Raw genomic sequence first — 22,529 nt, 5'->3', positions numbered from 1 at the left:
CCGGTAGGTCATTAATCAGACGTAAAAACGACTCTGCATAAGGCCTTCTATGTCTTGTTGAACTGGTTAAATTTATTTTCTTAATCCAGCTGTTCTAACAAAATTTTAGTATTAACGTGTCAGGTATTTCAAGTTAAGAATAAGAAAACATGTTATTTTGTAACTAAATGGTAGCTCGGAAACAATGAAAATCGATACAATTATGACTAACGTTATTTTAAGAAAAAAATGAAATGAAATCTTTCCGCCTTATGCAGAGTCGTTTTGACATATGATTAGAGTCATACTAAAGAGCTGACTACTGCAGGAAACATATGTTAGTCGAACTCTTTAGTATGTCACTAATCACGCATCAAAACGACTCTGCATAAGGCCCTTTGAGTTTTACGTCCCATGGTTATGCCGGTTAGGCTAAAGGAGACGGTGATGATGAGTAATGAATGAAATGGTGGAATGAAGAAAGTGGAAGGAAACGGGAGAACCCCGAGGAAACCCACGAACACGGTGTTTGTCCACCACAAAGTTAACATGGCGGAGGCTGGAATAGAACCCGGGAACCCAAGCACCAGAGGTGAACGCTCTACCACTAAGCCACCGCGGCCCCTTATTTTAAAAAATATCGATTCAATTAACAGTTTGGGCTGTCACAAAAACAGGAAAAGTTAAAAATTCCGATTAATTGTAACAACTCAATCAGCAATGGAAATTGGAGGGGGGAAGTACGCCATTAATCAGCCCATTTCACAGTTATCCAAACTCACGAGTCCAATGCTTACTAGCTCGGCACTCGCGCTCAACCGGTCTCGGGCACAATAATTAAGTGTGAGCCCAAGCGCAAGCGAGCGCGAGCCCAATGAAATAAATGAGCAGGAGCGGAACTGAGGGAACTGAGCCCGAGCGCGAGTGAGTGAGAGCCCAGTTAAAAGAAGTAATCGAGAGCCCGAGCGAGCCCAGTGCAAAATGGCACCTATGAACCAAAGTCATTTTACCAAGTCTGTTTCCATCTGATTTACTGCATTCTGTTGGTTCTCTCACTGATTGTGTTTGTGCATCAGCACTCTTAAGATTATGTTATTTACAGCTGAATGACATGAGTGACTGTCTGTCTACCAACACTCTTTAAACATGACAGTGTATACACTTTTTATTTAATAAGTCTCCAGTCTACGCTTCTAACGTAGTGCTATTTCTATCTAGAAACTTTCATGGCAAATACACAAATATTATTTACATTTGCATTATTTTTTTAATAATTATGTACAAGTACACAAGAGAAATAGTCTACTGCAATTAAATAAAAGGTAGAATATCACCAATCTATAATCTTGCTATGACACCAACTTTTTGTCCAGGGGATATGGCGGATGTTATTTTAAATGTTAGCTACCTTCCTCCAAAAATGGTCAAACAGCAAATTCCAAAATAGTTATTGTTAAGGAGGCTTATCCTCCCTAGCGTGCCCTCGTTCTCGCAAAGGAAATTGTTCCTCGCCCTCGCGTACCCTCGCCCTCGCAGTGGCAGTTGGCCCCGCCCTTGTTCACCCTCGCCATCACGAAGGGAGTTTGGAAATTTCTCATCGACCTCGCAGTGGAAATTGACCATCGCCCTCGCGAAAGGAGTTGTCCATTACCCTTGATAGCCCTCACACTCGTGCTGAAACTTCTCCTCGCCCTCGCAGTAACAGTTGGCATTCGTCCTCTTTCGTCCTTGCCCTCGCAGTGAAAATTGGCGCTCGCCCTCGAGAAGGGAGTTGTCCATCGCCCTCGCCTTCGTATTGGGAATTTCTCCTCGCCCTCGCGAGGGAAATTGAGGTGAGGATGCCCTCCAGAATGCCACCTTCGCGAAAGTGAACATCTCTGATACCTAGATCCGTTAACAACACTACGCGACCGCTCTTAATGACGAATGAAACCAAACTGGAAATGGAGAATTTAAATAATGGATAAATCAATGCAGCGAGTTATGATTTCAAGTGTGAAAAATAAAATTCGCCTTGGGTCTCTAGAACCTAAATGTGCCAGTTAGGAGTTAATTAGTCACATTGCATAGTAGGCTCCAATAAAGAAATTATGAAAAAGTATACAAATAGAATCGACGAATTTTTGACAAACTACATACGGACGAAAACATTGTTTTCTTAAACTGAGTAAAAATGGAGTATGAACAAACTATCATAAAGGGCATTCACTGCAAAAGGGAACAAAAGTTGCATGTACTGCAGAAAAGCTTCTAATATCGAGAAGATATAGATTATCTGAATAAGGTATATCAGGAATTTATCCATTACATTTTTATAGATTTTTCCATTTTTTTTTAGTTGGGTGTAATCATGCAACATAACGGAATAAGCAGCTTTAGCGTTTCAATGACGCTGAAGAAGTCAATGGCGGTTCAACAAAACAATTTTTTTGCTTTTAGGATGCCTACAGATAAGTTTCTAACCGCTTTATATCTGCATTGTAAAGGATATTATATCGAGAAATTCATATTCAAACCTGCTGCTTCTTCCTTCTTTTCTTTGAGTCATCATCATCTTCGTCAGAGAAAAAAGATTCTTTCGGACGCTCAGCATCACCACAAACATTGCCCTGTTCATCATCATTGTCGTCATCCTTCTTTGGTACAGGACTGTCTGTTCCCCTTCTTGAATTCTCACACAAATCATGAAAGTCAAACAAAACATGATTTTCAGAAGGCCATGTGAAATAAACTAATTTCAGCAGGCTATTAATTTGTTTATTATCAAATTTTACCAAAGTAGATTTAATTGTTAATCTATGATCAAGAATTTTATACAAAGTAAAAGTTAATTAAAAAGTACAGCAGGAAAAGTACTTCTTATTATCTACAGTGAATCAGATAATCATGTTCCTTCACTGCAATATTAATAACCAACTATTTATTACTGTAATGGTATATATATATATATATATATATCCTACACTGCAATATGTATTAGGAAAAATCCCCAGAATTACTTTTTGTACTACATCGCTGTTGTTTCGTGAAACAACTTTCCTTCTAAGGTTGGCTGGATCTAGGCAAACGAGAACTTTGTAAGATGATAAGAGTCTGTGAAATGGTTAGAGGTTAGAAGAGACGATTATTAGGATAGTGAATATATATATATATTCTTTTTAACTTGGTTGCCCTCCCCCCCCCGAAAAAAAATCTAGCTACGTGATTGTCCATATACGATGGACTTTATTTGAAGAAGCAATAGTAAGTTTCAAATTAACATTGATATTGAGACTTGCTTGGACATGAATTATGATATAATAACATGTATTCGCCGGGATAACTTTCACAAATTGAAGGATTCTGTTGAGGTTGTTACAGAAATCGCAAGTAAGTGACCAATAAGTAGAATTAGAAAGAAATTCAATTAGAATTTATGACAGAATTTAGAATATTAAAAGAAGAAAATCGCTTCTGCAACATTGATTTTGATCAAGTTTCACTATATCAATCGAGTTTCCTATAATTGAAATAATCACTAAAAGGAATATATATGAGCGGCTGGAACGAACATAATGGTATTTCACATTTGCTAACTTTCCAGCAAACTGGAAAACAAGATTGACCATTCTCATACAATTCAATGCAGTGACACACACCAAACAAGCTCCCCTGCCATCTTCAGGTATATTTCTGAAATTAAACTACCAACATGCTCTTCTGTGGTTTGATCACAACCCATTCTACCTAGTAAATCTATTTTATCTTAACTGATCCTTACCATTGCGTTCACCTGAGCCGCTCATATGTATATGTTTACAAACTTGAACAACTTAAGATAAATCAATGTTTTACTATGAATATTGGACGTTTAAAAATAAAACTTCTGATTCCAGAATAAATACAGCGTGGTCCGGAAGTGGGCGTACACCTAATTTGTGTTTTCTGACGGTTTTGGGTTTTACCTGGAGATGCTTAATGAGTGGTTGGTGCCTCAACTGGGAGAAAATGGTATCAAAGACACTGTTGTGATACAGCAGGATGAAGCACCAGCTCACTTCGCGGTTCACTTGCGCAATTACCTGAATCAGACGTTTCCTGGCCGCTGGATTGGAAGAGGTTGTGCATTTTCACCAGCTCCCTTTGCCTGGCCTCCAAGAAGTAACGATCTGACAACACCAGACAATGCTCTCTGGGCATTTATGAAGCAACAAGTAAGAAACACTCGATATCACACAACGCAGAATTACAGTGGAACACGCCTTCACCCTCGTGATTCCGGAGTATTTCCGCAAAACATCTGCGAGAACTTGGCGCAGAATTCAGCTGTGTTACGACATGGATGGTGATCATATCGATGTTTATGACTCTTAAGACTTCAAGGTAACCCTGTACAGACATTCTACCATTACTAACACTATACTATTGGAACTAAACGGGGGATACGACCACTTCCGGACCACCCTGTACACCAAAATAGCTGTAATCACAGACTGAACTTTAAAAAGTAAATCAAGCAGAAACAATTGCTTTGACGATTACTGCATCTAAACCAAAACAAATGCTACCGTGAGTTTCTTATAAACGAACCAATTAAATGTTTATGGCAAAGCGTTTATACAAACTAATTACTTACACCACTAATATACGACTCAGTTTTCAGACACTAATCAGAAAGATTAGAGATATAGTCAAATTAAAATATAACCACTACTGTTCCATTTTTATAAAAAAAAGACACCAAGTAATTAGTGTCACATATAATTGGTAATAGTATATAATATCTTTTATAATTGGTAATAGTATATTACAAATTAACATATAGTTATAGTAGGAAGCAACACTATTGAAGTGTAATCATTTGTGTAAATGTAATGTAAGATAACTAGAAACGTCATAATTTAAATTGATCATAAATAATTGAGATGTTTCTTGTCAGATTCATGAAATAGAACACCTTCTAAAAACAATGACAGAAACTGAATGTGTTGGTGGCACAGCTTAAAGGACCCAGATTTTTTTTTTCAGTTTCATGTTATGCAGTCTTGCTTTTTAAATCTATTTGAAGTATTTTTTTTTTCAAACAATCACTGAGTTGTCCAGAAAATAGTGAATAAATTTGTCCACAAATAACAAGAACTAAAAAGAAAGCTCCATTTAGCTGTCCTTATTGATTGGTTGCTCAACGCCATTCACAGTGTTTCTCGTCAGAACATCGTTCTCATATATCCACACTGTTTCTGTGCCATTCGAACGAACTCTGGAAGAAAGAAAAAAATCAATATTTATTAACTTACAAATACAATAATAATAAAACCACGCCTTTAATGCTGACATTATTTTGATTATTTGTTGCAGTAGATTAGTGTTTGTACTCTTACTTATTTGAGTAATTTCAGTATCTATTTAGTTAATGTTTATCTTATCTGATATACGGGGTGTTCAGAGAACAAGGGAATTAAGTTCAATTGCCAAAGTTATGAGTAAAAGAAACATCAAGCTTATTTTAATTATAGGGGATATTTACAATACCTGGATATGGATATTTTAAACGGGATACACGGTAAAGAGCATTCACATCTAATGTGTGGGTTCCCTAGATCGATCCCAGCTCAGGGTTCTTCCGTTTCCTCCTACTTTTGTCAATCCACCATTATCATCGTCTCATCATCACCATTTCCTTTAGCCTTTTGCATAATCGTGGGAAGTTAAACTCTAAAAGAAATACCTACGAACCAAAATGACTGAAAATATACTTGATTGTATTGTGCACGGAATACATCTTATAAAGCTGAATATATATATATATATATATATATATATATATATATATATATATATATATATATATATGCTAAATAAATATTGCTGTATGTCCGTTACATAAGTCCTCCATGTCGCCTCGTTATTTGAAATTCCTAAATAATCACTTTGCTTGGTCCGGATATTTACCATGTCACTTTCATCAAGTGAGTACCGTAATGGGAGGAAGGAGTCAAAATGTATGTAAAATAATAATAATAATAATAATAATAATAATAATAATAATAATAATAATAATAATAATAATAATAATAATAATAATAATAATAATAATAATAATAATGTATCTCCTCCGCCTTTGGTGCACGTCTTTCTGGGTTCGATTTCCAGTGGAGGAGGACTAAAAATTTACTTCACAATTATTCATTTTTCATAATCTTCTGTTTCCCTAAGATTATAATCGTGGGACATCAAATTAAAGTTTTATTTTCTAAAAAAAATGAAGCACCTGAACGGCACCTTAAGCAAGAGAGATAAAAATGCGATATACCTTGGCATAAATTTCTCATTAAAGAAATACGTTGGCACTTGTCCTTTCCCTCTCCGGTTTTTGAAAATTCCGCTAAAGAGAAAACAGAGGCGAATTTCTATAAAATTTTACTTTTGTAATTTTGTATTCATAAAATTACGAGAATGTGGAAAGGTTTGAACAGTTTAAACAATTATCAGTTGAGTGTATCTGGGCTTCTATCATTACACGTCGATTGATAAGCGTTTTTAAAATTTTCGCGAAGAGTATTTGAATTTTTTTTACGATGAATAAGAGCTGTATTACTTGAAATGAATGTTGAACATGGTTAGTACTTTGGTGGAGCTGGGTTTTCATAATTTCATTTCTATTCAATCCTAAGAGGGGTAAGGAGATTCAAACATATTTTTCAATATCTTTCCGTAAACCTATTCTTCCCGTGCAGATATTCTATAATATTTTCGTAAGTTTTCAACACTTCATTACTTGTACGTTTCAGTTAATACGCTAAGATGTTTGATCATAAATTTTAAAGCAAAATTGCAACCACGTTACTTTCAGTTTAACATCCCACGGTTATGCCCATCAGGCTAAAGGATATGATGTTTAAAGCAAATGACTGATGTTGGAAGAATTAGTGAAATGACAATGGGGAAGGAAACGAGAGTATCTCGAGCAAACCCATGAACACGATGTTACTCACCACAAGCTTACTTGGTCGGGGATCAAACCAGTGGGCCCACATCGCAGAGATAAGCGTACTACCGCTGAACCACAGTGCCCCTGCAACCACGTTACATTTATTCTATTTTGTCTTTCATAATTGCCTGATTCGTCCAAAATATCGCTAATTATCGGCATATGAAATGAAAAAAAATGCCTGGGTTACCTCAAGAATAAACTATCCCTCGTACATTTTTAAGAACAAATGAGTTACGCCATATCGTTAGATGATTAATGGATTATTTATTTGTGAACTTATAACGGTATGTAGTTCGAGTCCTGCAGTTTCTTATGAGGGCTTAGGCGTTTATGATAGACCGGGATTCGATCCTCTAAATACTAAACGTCTCCTTTAGACTTTAAAAGCGGTTCGGAGATTTTAACAAAACTGATCATATAACCACTGGACAGTACGGTTCAGAGTTCGGGTCAGGACATTTTGGGAAATTGACATAAAGACTAATTCTAATCGTATTCTCAATGCCGATACAATTTAATAATACGAAAATTATTATGTTGTATAGGCATTAATTATTTAGCTGGAAAGAAAAAAGTAGATTAATTTCTCTTAAACTATAAAACATAAATTTATATCATAATAATTATTTTGATAAAGAATATTCGAAATTTCAATTTTTCACTTTAATGAAAAACACTGAAACTACACAAACATATATAAAATTACATTTCGGCACTTCGATTTAAATAATTGAATATGATAATGCAATTTTACACTTCTCCAGACTAAATCATTCTAAATCATTCTCCAGACTTCATCGAGTAAAGAATTAATTTAGGATCCTCAACAAGCCATGGTACACTTCGCATCAAAAAATTGCATCAGCTAACGCCGTGCAGTTAGGCCACCCAATACATACCTTCTTATCCCATAATCGTGTCAGGTAAAGAGACTCCCCTCTCTCTCCTACTTTCTCCTCTATCATACTAAAATTAGCTAACAACATGAAGGCAATTCTTATTTCAAACTACACACGTATTAGCTTCGATAAAATGAAATAACAAAACCGAGACGAAAAAAGATTCATAAGTTCATGTAGATAGAAACTTAAACACACAATGAAAACTTGAAACCAATTAATCTCTATTACACAGAGATTCAGAAATGAGGCAGAAAGAAGAAGAAGAAGAAGAGAGGAGAAGAAGAAAAAGAAAAGGAAAACAGATAAAACTGTGGAATTCAAACGTAGTAAGAAAATGACCTAACATTATAAAGTTCCGTTTCCAGAAATCCAACAGTAATATAGAAATAACGTTTGTTTTTACATATTTTCAGAACTAATTGAATATATAGAGGATGCTTTAAACATTCATTATGTCACTTTTATAATGGATAACATACTCAATTTCAGGTAGAACTGTATATCTCCGAGACACATCTAGGATAATCTCAAAAGTTTAACACACACGCTTTGTTTCCACGTGGTTCGTTTCTATAATTCGGTAGTGTTCATTGGACGTACTGATCCAAAACGCATTATCATACACCCATTAGATAGCGTTGGCCATATCATCCATTTCAGACTATTAATGCAAACTGAACAAAAGACAAAAACAAAACAGAGAAGAAAAGAAAAAGAAAGAAGGAAAGAGAAAATTGAAGAGTTCCATTTTACTGAAAAATTTCTATCAGAAATACCAAACTGTATCATGATGGAAAGTTTATGTTCGTCATAGATGTAGCATCTTTCAAATTTCAACGTGAATAAAACACACTGAATTATAGGATGGAAACAAATTTTGTGTCGAACTAGAATAAATAAAATTTTGTTTTCAAATACCCAAAAAGGCTACTATCTAGTCTTTTCCGAAGATGTATCTGTTCCGAACACTCAACATTGATTTCATCTCTTCCGGATATAACGTAATTTGCACAGATAGAATGAACACGCTAAGAGCTCAAACGGATCATTGTGTCAGTCGGATGATGTAGAGCACCACTGTTTCGAGGATTCACATCCGTAGTGACCCTGTAATTCGACTGAGACTCGATAACTCAGATGATAAAAAAGAGATTTTTCTTATTTCCTTGCATTTAAATAGTATTTCTGTCAGAGATGATCAGGACTGGGATGTTATCCCCAGAGCACAAAAAACACGACGCCGAAGTTCCCAGTTAATTAGATTATCCAGAGCAGGCATATCGCGCTCTTGCTTCGTTTCATCTTTGGAACATGAAGTGCGTGTGTGTGTGTGTGAAAGAGAGTGGGAGAAGTGAAACATGCAAAGACAGGATAGAGAAACGTCAAGAAAGAGAGAGAGGGGGGACGAATATAAATATGAAACCTACCTATCATTTCAGTGTATGATGTAGAATTCACACATTGTTTACTCGAATTATCGTCAGTGATGCTTTGTATGTTCTCCACCACAAGATGAATCTGTGTTTGCAGCAATTATTTTATGCGAAAAAACCATACTACCTGATGGGGAATCGAACCTAGATTTTCAAGGTGGAAGTCTAACACGCTACCACTACACCACAGATTGCTGTAGCCAATCTTGGTTTAACAAATGGTGTAGTGTTTCTTTGTGAGAACGATAACACGAAAAGTGTATACTGCAGATCAATGGTGTCTTTGGAATGACGTGGTAATTTTCTTGCCCTTTCCCAATCAACATTCGTGAATCGTCTCTATCATGATACAGGTCTTTGCTTCCACATTCTTACATATTGTTTGTCCAGTATGATAAGTCGATTCTTCACAATTACTTTGTAAAGATTTAACTTTAACGTGAACAGAATTTGAACCTATGTTAGATAGCTGTATTATTCATAACGCCACTACGTTACTCCTACACTATCGGGCCACCTGCAATTTCAAGCCAAATATTACTTACCTTAGCCCTGATCTTTGGAACGATCCGAAGTACACAACGAAATTAATTTATTCGACGGCCTAGAGAGAAATTAATGCCCACTAATAAAGGATAAACATACAATCCAGGAAAAAATAGAGAAATAAAACATATTTTGCAGTAATTTCGTCGTGCAAATTCAAAAGTACGTCAATAATAATAATAATGTTTGAAATATGTTTATTGGAAGCAAATAGCATTACAGCCACAGGTGCCCCGAAAGAAATATTTTTACAAGCATAGGGCGCATGCAAATAGAAATAACAACATACAACTGATTATACAAAAATAGATCAAATGGATAAAATATTAGTTCAGAAAAATAACATAAAAACATGCAGTATCTGTTACAAACTGGGAAATACAAAAATAACAATAGTAAAAATAAGCATGATTAACATGCATATAGAAAAGGTATACCATATTGGAAAAGTATACAGTGTAAACTTCAAAAATAGATTATTATTGACCATGTAGTTGTAGCAGTTTGCAAAATATTAAAAGAAAGAAAAGTGTTCAAAAAGACATTATGTAGCTGCTATTACAAATTGAAAATAAATATTTCTAAGTTAAAAACATCAAGTAAAATACGGTGATTCGTAAAGCTAGTAATAATGACGAAAATAAAATAAGCATAAGAAATTACATATGATACAAATAAAGAGCCATGACCAATGTTGTTTTTTTTAAAGAAAAAGTGCAGTATACGTAGTAAGGAAGGAATTAAGCATTGAAGAACAGAAAAGATGATAGAAAAATAAAAGACGAGAGAATAAATAAAAAATAACCTAACAAAAATAAAAAGATCCTTCAAATGGCACCTTACAAACTTTATAAAATGACCCCTGAAATATAATAAAAATAAGAAACAAACATGTGTACGCCTGTTCAGAATTAAAAAGGTTCTTACAATTTGATTTTAAAAAAGTACAATATATATAAAAAAACAAATCCATACAGTATTTAATGAAAATACAAAACAAAATTAAGAAAAAAACAGTTTCAAGCCTAAAATTTTTTGAGACATTTTATAGTTTATTTAAAAAATTAAAAAAAAAATAATTCACGCACCTTCTTGAAACTCTTATGGAACAAGTCAAAGACCGGAAAAAAATATTATTATCTGCTTCTATACTTTTACAGATTGAAGACCTAATTAGATATTTAATAATAAACGGAACAAATTTCCTAATGTTTTTGTAAGGAATTTTTAAAGGGAAAAAGTTCTCCAGAACAAAATCACTATTCAGAATAACATGAAAAAATTTCAGGTCAAAGATCCGACATCTGTCAGACAGAAGGGTAAGATTAAGATCCACCCTTATGTCTGACCTTATGTCGATGAGTTTTATAATTAATAGTAGTAATAATAATAACAACAACAAATGTTCACATTCACAGTATAGTTCTCTATTATTATTATTATTATTATTATTATTATTATTATTATTATTATTATTATTATTATTATTATTATCAATTACCCGCTTCGTTGGATTAAATTTAATAGTCATATGTTCCGTTACTCAGTCAGTTCAGTATTACTATAGCGCTCTTTGATATCGGTCATTTTCGATGTGTTTTATATATCTCCTCCTCAGCTTATGTTGTGGGGCATGGCATCTGCAGCGTCATTGTTCATCTCAGCGAGTCAGAAAACTATGAATCCTACACTGATATTGGTTTTTTCGATCATTTTTATATATCTCCTCCTGCTCCAAGTTGCAGGACTGAATTTCGATTTAAACATGATCAGATGTGTCAGCGTTAATCTCAGCGACTCCAAAACTTATAGATTCGCCACTAATACCTGTCCTTTTCGTTCTTTTTTAAATGTCGCTTACTCTCCCCATCTCTTAAGTTACAACGTCAAAGTGATATGACAGAAATCATCTCAAGTTTGAACTTCATCTAGGTTGAAAATTTGATCGACATTTGAGTGGTGGTTCAAGAGTCATTACGTTTTATTTACTTTTATATATTTCGTCCTCCCATTACCTTCCCCAAGTTCTCCCGTGAAAACGAAATGATAAAAATCATCTCAGGTCCGAACCTCACCTGTGTTAAAAATTTGATCGAGGTTTATCCTTTGCTTCACGAGTGATCAAGTTTTATTTATTCTTTTTAACTCCTCCCCCCTAATCTCTAAGTTATATCGTCAAAGTAAATATATAAATACCATCTTAGTCCCGAACCTCATCTGTGTTGAAAATTTAATTGAGATCGGCCGGGTGGTTCAAGAGTGATGAAGCCACAAAGACAGTCGCTTTCATTTTCATTTTTTACACATTTCGTTGTGCACTTTCGTGCAAATAACAGTACAGGAAAAATCTGGTTCGTTCCAAAGATCAGGGCTAAAGTAAGTAATATTTGGCTTAAAATTGCAGATGGCACGATAGTGTAGGAGTAACGTAATGACCTTATGAGTAATACAGATATCTAATATAGGTCCAAATCCTATTCACACCAAAGTTAAATTTTTACAAAGTGATTGTGAAGAATCGACTTATCATACTGGACAAACAAAACGTAAGAATGTGGAAGCAAACACCTGTATCATGATAGAAACGATTTACGAATGTTGGTTGAGAAAGGGCAGGAAATTACCAGGTCATTCCAAAGACATCGTTGGTCTGCAATATACACTTTTCGTGTTATCGTTCTCACAAAGAAACACTACACCATTTGTTAAACCAAGTTTGGCTACAGCAATCGGTGGTGTAGTGGTAGCGTGTTAGACTTCCACCTTGAAAATCTAGGTTCGATTCCCATCTAGTAGTATGATCTTTTTCGCATAAAATAATGGCTGTGAACAGAGATTCATCTTGTGGTGGAGAACTTACAAAGCATCACTGACGATAATTCGAGTAAACAGTGTGTGAATTCTACATCATACACTGGAATGATAGGTATGTTTCATATTTATATTCGTCCCCCTCTCTCTCTTTCTTGACGTTTCCCTATCCTGTCTTTGCATCTTTCACTTCTCCCCTTGTCTTTCACACACACACGCACTTCATGTTCCAAAGTTAAAACGGAGCAAGAGCTCGATATACCTGGTCTGGAGAATCTAATTAACTGGGAACTTCGGCGTCGTGTTTTTCGTGCTCTGGGGATAACATCCCCAGTCCTGGTCACCTCTGACAGAAATACTGTTTAAATGAAAGGAAATAAGTAATATCTCCTTTTTTCCTCTGGGTTATCGAGTCTCCGTCGAATTACAGGGTCACTACGGATGTGAATCCTCGACCCAGTGGTGCTCTACATCATCCGACTGACACAATGATCCGTTTGAGCTCTTAACGTGTTCATTCTATCTGTGCAAATTACGTTATATCCGGAAGAGATGAAATCAATGTTGAGTGTTCGGAACAGATACACCTTCGGAAAAGATTAGAAAATGGTAGCCTCTTTGGGTATTTGAAAACAAAATTTTATTTATACTAGTTCGACACAAAATTTGTTCCCATCCTATAATTCAATGTGTTTTATTCACGCTGAAATTTGAAACATGCTACATCTATGAGGAACATAAACTTTTCCTTTCGAACATTTGTAACTTTTCATTATGATACAGTTTGGACTTTTAATATAAGGTATTTCTGATAGAAATTTTGCAGTAAAATGGAACTCTTCAATTTTCTCTTTCCTTCTTTCTTTTTCTTTTCTTCTCTGTTTTGTTTTTGTCTTTTGTTCAGTTTGCATTAATAGTCTGAAATGGATGATATGACCAACGCTATCTAATGGGTGTATGATAATGTGTTTTGGATCAGTACGCCCAATGAACACTACCGAATTATAGAATCGAACTACGTGGAAACAAAGCGTGTGTGTTAAACTTTTGAGATTATCCTAGATGTGTCTCGGAGATATACAGTTCTACCGGAAACTGAGTATGTTATCCATTATGAAAGTGACATAATGAATGTTTAAAGCATTCTCTATATATTCGAATAGTTCTGAAAAATATGTAAAGACAATATACATTACTGTTGGATTTCTGGAAACGGAACTTTATAATGTTAGGTTATTTTCTTACTACGTTTGAATTCCACAATTTTATCTGTTCTTCCTTTTCCTTTATCTTCTTCTCTCTCTCTCTCTCTCTCTCTGCCTCATTTCTGAATCTCTGTGTAGTAGACATTAATTGGTTTCAAGTTTTAATTGTGTATTTCAGTTTCTATCTACATCAACCTATGAATCTTGTTTCGTCTCGGTTTTTTAATTTCATTTTGTCGAAGCTAATACATGTGTAGTTTGAAATAAGAATTGCCTTCATGTTGTTAGCTAATTTTAGTATGGGAGAGAAGAAAGTAGGAGAGAGAGGGGAGTCTTTACCTGACACGATTATGGGATAAGAAGGTATATATTGGGTAGCCTAACTGCACGGCGTTAGCTGATGCAATTTTTTTTGATGCGGAGTGTACCATGGCTTGTTGAGGATCCTAAATTAATTCTTTACTCGATGAAGTCTGGAGAATGATTTCTCTCCTGTGTAGTTGGTGTCAGGAGCGATAATGAACTTTCTTATGATTATGTCAGTGTTTGAATAAATATCAACCACATCAACCTTACGAAAAATCTTGTTAATGAGAGTTAAGGTCATGCTATTTTTGTCTTTTTCAGATTTTAAAACAAAAATTGGATTAAATTTAACCACTCTGCTATCAGTGAAAAGAATAACTGATTTGGAGGACGTTTACTCTGGATTTAATTATGTTATTATTACTATTATTAAACTCTTGCATTTTCTATCCTAGTAATTAAATATTGTCCAACATGCGTCTTAGGAACATTGAAGTAGGGTTAAAAGTGAATCTGAAAAGGTAGGGGGATTGTAGGTTGCGGCATGAGGTCACGCCGTCTGCCTGCCTATCTTTGCCCGTTGTAATTTATTTAAGAACTGGGAGGACGTCGTACAAATTTTTGGGATGTGGAGGGATGGAATCCTACCGCGTTTCCCCTCACTTTTACCCCTGCATTACACCCGTACGTCCGGGCTTAATGGTAAATCCAGCCTTCGTATAGGGCAGGAAATCGACGATATCAATTAGGAAATACCATAGATGTACGATTGTCTGCCGATCTTTACATCAGCCATTTTGAAATTACTTCGAATTTTGTAGGTTTGCAAAATATATATTTTTATAGTTAGAGAATAATATAAGGGGGTGAAAGAATTTTATATGTTAGGCTTTGATGGTATTTAAATAAAGGAATAATGGAATTGGTTTATGATGGAAATATATTTTGTTAGAACGCAGCTGTTTGCCTTTAGGTGATTGTAAAAGAAAAAGGGAAGCGTTTTCTTTGTATGAAATTTTGGAAAGAAAATTATTTAATGTAATTATAAATAACATTTAAAGCTTTTATATAATTAAGCGGTAAAGATAAAAAGAATAATAACTGCATTCCATATGAAATGAAAGGACTCACGCAATAATAATAATATATATGGAATTGACGAATTATTTCGACACGAAATATGTTAATGTAAACATATATAACATTTTAAAGCTTTGTTATAATTAAGCGGTAATCACAAAAAATCAAACATATTGTATAAAAAAGAAAGGGAGGGTGCATAGGTAACAAGCTCGTATACATGTTTTTTGTTTATTATAAAATATTATTACCCTTACTGTGTTTATTCGATAAGTATATAATAAGAATAATAAAATTATCGTATGCAAAAGAAAAGAATACATAGTAAGAACACACATATTTTTATTGCACTAATTATGAGTGGAATGCTGTTATTATAAACATTTTTATAGTTAAGTAATTGCTTAATATACAATTAAGTGGGAATTAAATTATGTGTAATAAAATTAATGATTACTATTATATTATATTCCTTTGATGTATATGAAAAACCGCGCGTCTACTTACCATACGTATACCTTGAGTTCACAGAAAACACTATACGATTTATAGTATGTTAACATTATCGGAAGGCGGGAAAAACTTTTTTGAACACGCACCCTGACGGCCGGTCCCGGAAACTGCGCGGGGTGCGCGATGCGGGCGCGGGCGGATGACCGTGGAAAAGAATATTATTGTGAACGCATCAAATGATTGATTTCGTCAGCTTAGATTTTTCTTTAAATACTTTGCTTTGAAAAATATAAAGTATCGTTGCAAGTATGGCACCTGAAGAAGCGATTATTCAAAGTGAGATTGCAGTAGCCAACGAATTTGAGTGGAACTCCGATGTTTCATGGAGTGACACTGAAGAAATAATATATATTTCTGATGATGATAATGATGAAGTTATATCTCATCATACACGTGAAGAAGCAGGAGATGAAGATACTGAATCTTTTCCAGAATTAAACTTGGAAGAAGAAGAACATATACAATCAGTGATTCTTCGGCTAAACTAGTGTAATAAATGGCTCTATAACACGGGATGCGCCCATCTAGCGTCATTTTGTTTCCCGATATAGTTAAATTACAAATCTTCCACACAAAGTAAGTAGCGTTATGCGGTGCAACGTCACAGAATGAATATTAACCAGCATTTTTGTTTCTTAAAGAGTCCAACACACAGTACGAGTAACGTGAGATGTAGGAAAAGTCTTACTGACACTTTTGAAAATGTGACAAGTATTTGTTAAATGGTGTTGAATTGGGTAGAAATTTTTCACAAAAGGGGCTGAAAATGCCAGCGTGGTACCAACGAGCAGATGATTGACAAAAGGGCTGAATTTGGTACAATTGTACCAAGTGTGGCAACACTGCTGCTGCAGTTAACTTTCCGATAAAATGCAGTGCAGCCAACTTTCGAGGCAGTGTTGTTACCCCACAAGCAATTTAACTACAGATGATTAACCGGCACGTCAGGCGTACTTGTTTTGTGGGACACCCTGTATAAGCTGAATTGAGACGATTCTCTTATTCCCATTCATACTCTTCTGCTTTTATATTTGATTTTTCTCTTCTTTTCTTCTGTAACGAAAATCTAACGACTATGAGTGACAGGGCTTATAACAAATATGGGTGAACAAAAATAAGTAGACACTTCGTGAAATGTATGTGATTCTTATTATTATTATTATTATTATTATTATTATTATTATTATTATTATTATTATTATTATTATTATTATTATTATTATTATTATTAATATAGCAGAAATAGTATATGGCAATTACGCCCAACTCAAGCAATAAATCTTCAACACGTTCAAGCCTGATTTGTAATCGAGACAGCATTTTTTACAACTGCCAGTGAAACATGTCAAAGCTAAAAGAATTGAAGGCAAGTAAAGTATTGTTACCCGATTTGTGGGTACCTCCGTTGTTAAGGTACCGGAAGCATTTACTGTATTGTGATGTACAACAAGAGTACAATCACATATGCTGTAGTAGCACTGGAAAACCTACATCCACGAAACACCAGAGTGAACGAAAATGTGTGTGTGGAGGGATTTACATTGGAATATTATGTAGGATTGTGACAGAACATGAGAAGACTACAGTGCAAGAATGGCTGCTGAAATAAATGCTACCCTTACAAAAGCTATCAGAACTGCAAGCAGGATGTATACATACATATCTATATATATGGACGAGCTGCAATTCCAAAGCCACTCATCAGTTATCGGAATGCTACTAAGAGCAGCCGATGGTCTTGTTGGGTGTTAAATGTCAATGCATTGATTGGTATTTATCGTCTTACGAAAATATTCTCTGCACGGTGTAACATGACACTCTGTTAGTTACAAAAAAAACTTGTAAGATATTATATAAATTCATTCTATTTCGAACCTTCGATAACCTTGTTTCGTTTGTAAAAGTTTGAATATAGCGCCTCTAGTGGCGATTGTTGATACTTCACCCAGCACTTGAGTTATGCTCATCAGATGTGTGCTGGAAATGTACTCGGTAAAATCTTGAAATAGTAAGCTCTATTTGTCGAAAATTAGTAAATTATTCTATTAGAGTTGTGTGTATATTACAAGTGAATTCACTTGGACATTCCAAAGTGTGGATTGTTATTTACTTAATAATCTGGTGAGTTGTATAATAATTTTCTTAAATTTAAATCAAATTCATATATGTTCTAATGGAAACTAATCTGTTTGATTAAATGGGATATAGACAGTTGTGTGTTAACCATACTTATAACTTCCTGTATTCGATATATGTATATACGTATATTTGAAAACTCGGTACAATTTTCCAAATCTTTTTGGTTGTCGAAGAACACGATTAAGTTGAGATTTGCTGGGACTCATATTAATTTCACTTGCATTTGATTTAATGTGTCCAATCAGTACCAGCGAGTTTAATGACTTGTAAAGAAATTTGTAATGTCGATTGATTTTGTTATAAAAAGAGCTTCCTAAATCATTGACTTATTACTTAACGAAACAAATATTAAAATCCTTGACCTATTTATGGATTTGCGATTGTCCTAATTTTTGGGAAGGTTATATGGTATTTATATTTAAGCTGAACATATGGAGGTGCTTAGGATTTGTAGTAACTATTCTTAATTTGAATATATATATATATATATATATATATATATATATATATATATATATATATATATATATATATATATATATATATTGTTTCTCAAATGTGGCGGGACTTCACCGGTGGGAGACCCGTACCGAGTAACGAGCTCCTATCTAAATAGGAACGTTACACAATTTTCCAGCACACATCTCGCTCCGTTCTTTAGATTAGGAGAAAAATATACCGTTTCAAATTTCAGACTTAGTGACGATACGTTATATTGGTGGCACTAAAATAAATTATTTTGGTCGTACTGTATATTAGACTGTTCTTTAATGACAGGTTGTGAGATGTTAATAGTTACGTATTTTGTAATATCCAGTTATTTAAATTGTGAGTTAATTTTTGGGTATAATAGCAAAATGCAACGTGTGGGAGATAGCCCAATTAGGCCTCAGTTAGTTTTGAACTCGTTTCCAAATGGAGATACTGGAATCATAAAACATCCTGTGGATTATTCTATGCTGGATTTGTCATTTTTTGAGAGTAGTCCCGTTCATGACGTAAATGTTGAATCCAGAATGTTTAACACAAACGATCGGGTTGTGGACACTACGGCATATCGTGATATAGCAAATTCACGATCTTTATCTACCAAGGTCGCAGGAGCAGGTGGCATTGAAGGCGATAAAGAAACGCATGTCAAACCAACTTGTTCTGTGTTTGTACAAACTAGTACACCTGACGAGGTCATTGCTTTCGAAGAAAAAGAAAAAAGAGTGGGGGAACACTTCAGCCAGCGAACAGCTGATTTTCGTAAGCCATTCTTTTGCGATCTGAGCAAAATAACTGTGAATGCAGCTACTGTTGGTTTTAATGAAGCTTTGAAACGAATACCATTTGGCGATGAAAATGATCATTTAAGTTTGTTTAAATTTTTGTGTGCGGTGTTTGATATCATAGATCAGGATGTGTAGCCGATCCATGCTGTAATCGTTGGGGTTTTGGGTAAGTCTTCCACTCGATTGCATGCTAAAATATTGAAATTGTATGAGTTAAGTTCAGACTGGGTATTCATTAGTAACAATATTATAGAGGAATTAATGTCAGATTTAGGAAAAATGGATATTGAGAACAGGTTTATTAACAGATTACAACAGCCACATGAAAATACTTGGCAATACATACATGGTGTAAGGAAAGCATATTTATTGTTGTTTGGAAGGTTTGATTATGAAAGAAAGGTGCTGCGGGTTGTGCTTCGAGGGATGAGGCCTCAGGTTCGTTACGAACTTTTTCGTGGGAACTTACCTAATGATTTAGATGAGTTGTTATCTGTTGTGGAACGATATGAACTACATTGCCGGGACCTATTAGTGTATGCTGGACTTACGTCAGTAAATGTTGTAGAAAAGAAACCCAAACAGTGTTATGGTTGTTTCGGAAATCATCTTTATAAACAGTGTCCCTTAAAATATGAAGTAAAAGGAGCTTCGACAGCTAATGAACCTATTCTGAGCCGAGCTTGGAATAAACCTAATTCCGGGATTCGACGCTCTCAGTCAGTAGTGCAGTCGACGCGACCAGTGATATCGTCAGCGATTAATGTAAATAAACAGACTGATAGTGAGTTACCTGATACTGCATTGAGCGATAAAAATGTTGTTGCTGTTTTTGTGTGCGGATTTATTATGGGAAAAAGGCAATTTGGGGCTGTAGATTCTTGTGCCTCTATTTCAATGTTACATAAACAGCGATTTGTTCAGTGGAATGAAACTCTGACGCGTCCATTGCAGATTAGAAAGGAACATTTCAGTGGTATTGGTGTTGATAATAAAACCATCGAGTTTAGTGAGACTGTAATAGTTCCAATTAAATTTCGTTTTAAGATTTACCATTTAAAGTTCTTTTTGGTCGAAAACTTAAAACCAGTGTTTATAATAGGAATACGTGAGCTTCGTCAGATGAAAGCCAATTTGGATCTAGTAGCTCATAAATTATTTTTGACTTTAGAAGGAAGACAATTTATCCCACTAACTTAGACTCCTCCCCCTCAAAATGAAGAAAGTGATCCTGCTTCCAGTTTTGTTTTTCATAGTGGTCGAAAGGAAGGGAATGAGACGGAGGAGCGGCGTAGCGTTAGTCAACGTACTAGTCTGCAACGTAAATATACCCGACAACGGCAACATAAGGGCGGCTCTGAGGCACGTCAGCCAGCACAAAAATCGACTGACGGGAGTTTGGAGAGTACAGGGAAGGAGGCAAAGACTTTTGTTAACCCGCTTATGGTGGATTCCAAGTTTTTGGAGCAAGATGCTTCCTTACAAAGGTATGTAGACAATTTAGTGGCTGGGTATTCCGATGTATTGACAAATAAAATAGGTTGTATTAAGAATGTAATGTATGATATACGGTTAAGTGATGAAACTCCGATTAAGCAAAAAGCATATCCTCTCTCTAGGAGTGATCAAATTAAAATGGATGCTATTTTAGATGATTGGCTTGAGAAGGGTATTATACGTCCTAGTACGTCCGCTTGGGCATCACCTTGTTTTTTGGTGAACAATAAATCGGGAGATAAGCGTTTAGTTATTAATTTCCAAAAAATAAATGAAAGATTACACGTTAGCCCACAGTATACTCCTCGGATAGAAGAATTATTATCTGAATTGTCTTATGGTGCTATTATATCGTCCTTAGATATCAGGAAAGCTTATCTACAAGTAAAATTGACTGAGAGGTCATCTAAATTCACTGCCTTTCTTACTCACCGTGGATTGTTTGAGTTTTCTGTTTTACCATTTGGTTTAGCTAGTGGTAGTCATGTATTATCTAAGGTAATGACTGATATTTTGTATCCGTTAAAATCAGAAGGGGTACAATATTTTTTTGATGATGTCGCCTTGTCTACGCCGACAATTGAACAGCATAAAATTCTTTTAGAAAAGGTGTTGAGTAAATTTCGAGATGCTGGTATAACTTTATCTATTAGTAAATCTACATTACTCCAAACTAAATTATCTTACCTGGGCTATATTATTGAAGGGAATGATATGTATATGGATCCTAGTCGTTTGGAAATAATCCGTCGGTTACCTCCACCGAAGTCTAGAAAGGGAGTGTTATCTCTGTTATCATATTTGAATTATTATTCTCGATTTATTCCAAATTTTCAAGAAGTTGTTGAGCCTATTAGTAGATTAAGGTCTTCTAAGGTAAATTTTGAATGGAATTTAGAGCAAGAGGTGGCTCTTAAGAAAATTAAAGAAATATTCGAGACTCATATAGTTCTTCGTTTGCCAGATTTAAATAAAAAGTTCATTGTGTCGTCTGATGCTTGTACTCGAAGTTTAGGAGGGACGTTAGAACAATATGATGATTCAGGGGTTCTCAGACCTATTATGTATTTTTCGAGAAAGCTTAGAAATCATGATTTTAATAAACCAATAAATGTTCTCGAACTTCAGGCGGCTGTGGAATCGATGGAAAGATTTAAGCCATTCTTGCATTCTAAATTTGAGTTACGAGTTGATAATCAAGGTCTCGCTTATGCGATTAGAAATATTAGAAAGATAAATAAATATGGCAGCTTATTATATCGATTATTTGGATTTAATTTCGAGATAAAACATGTACCTGGAATTTTAAATCTTCCTTCAGATTTTATTTCTAGAATCCATGATACGGAAAATTTTGAACCGGTAGAACTGGAACAACCTTGGTCAGAGCAGGTAACAAATTATTGTAAGGTTAATTTATGGAGTCTTCCATTTGCAAATGTTTCAGTGTATGAACATCAAAGAAAAGATGTAGAATTAAGTAAATTGATACAGCAACTTGAATCGGGGGTAAATTTACCAGGATATAAATTAGTAAAGGGCATATTATGTAAACATACTAGGGCAGTTAGAAATCCCTATAAGGTATGTTTGCCTAAATCTTTGGCAAATTCAATTATTGAATATTATCATTCTTATTTACTTCCGGGAAGTCATCTAGGGGTGACCAAGACTACCAGTAAAATTTGTTCGAGGTATCATTGGAATGGTATGTGGAAGGATATTCGAAATTTCGTTTCTACCTGTAAGGACTGTCAATTAAGCAAGAGCTCCAATGTTAAACAGATGGGCCAACTTGTTTCTCAATATGAAAAAGTGATTAATGCTGTATGGTTTACAGATTTGGCTGGTCCTCTTAGTCCTACACG

General features: G+C 34.9%; 1 protein-coding gene across 1 annotated transcript in view; it reads right to left on the bottom strand.

The window, feature by feature from the left end:
- Positions 1 to 2,977: 2,977 nt before the first annotated feature.
- Positions 2,978 to 22,529, bottom strand: part of LOC145671363 (uncharacterized) — a 67,290-nt gene continuing 47,738 nt past the window's right edge. The window contains exon 6 of the mRNA XM_081740425.1: positions 2,978 to 5,218. Within this exon, the coding sequence (XP_081596551.1) occupies positions 5,116 to 5,218 (103 nt within the window). The 3' untranslated portion in view covers positions 2,978 to 5,115. The remainder of the gene's footprint in view (positions 5,219 to 22,529) is intronic.

Source organism: Thermobia domestica, chromosome 15, assembly GCF_964235325.1.
Source record: "Thermobia domestica chromosome 15, izTheDome1.hap1.1, whole genome shotgun sequence".
Taxonomy (NCBI): Eukaryota; Metazoa; Arthropoda; class Insecta; order Zygentoma; family Lepismatidae; genus Thermobia; species Thermobia domestica.
This window is presented reverse-complemented; position numbering and strand designations above follow the sequence as displayed.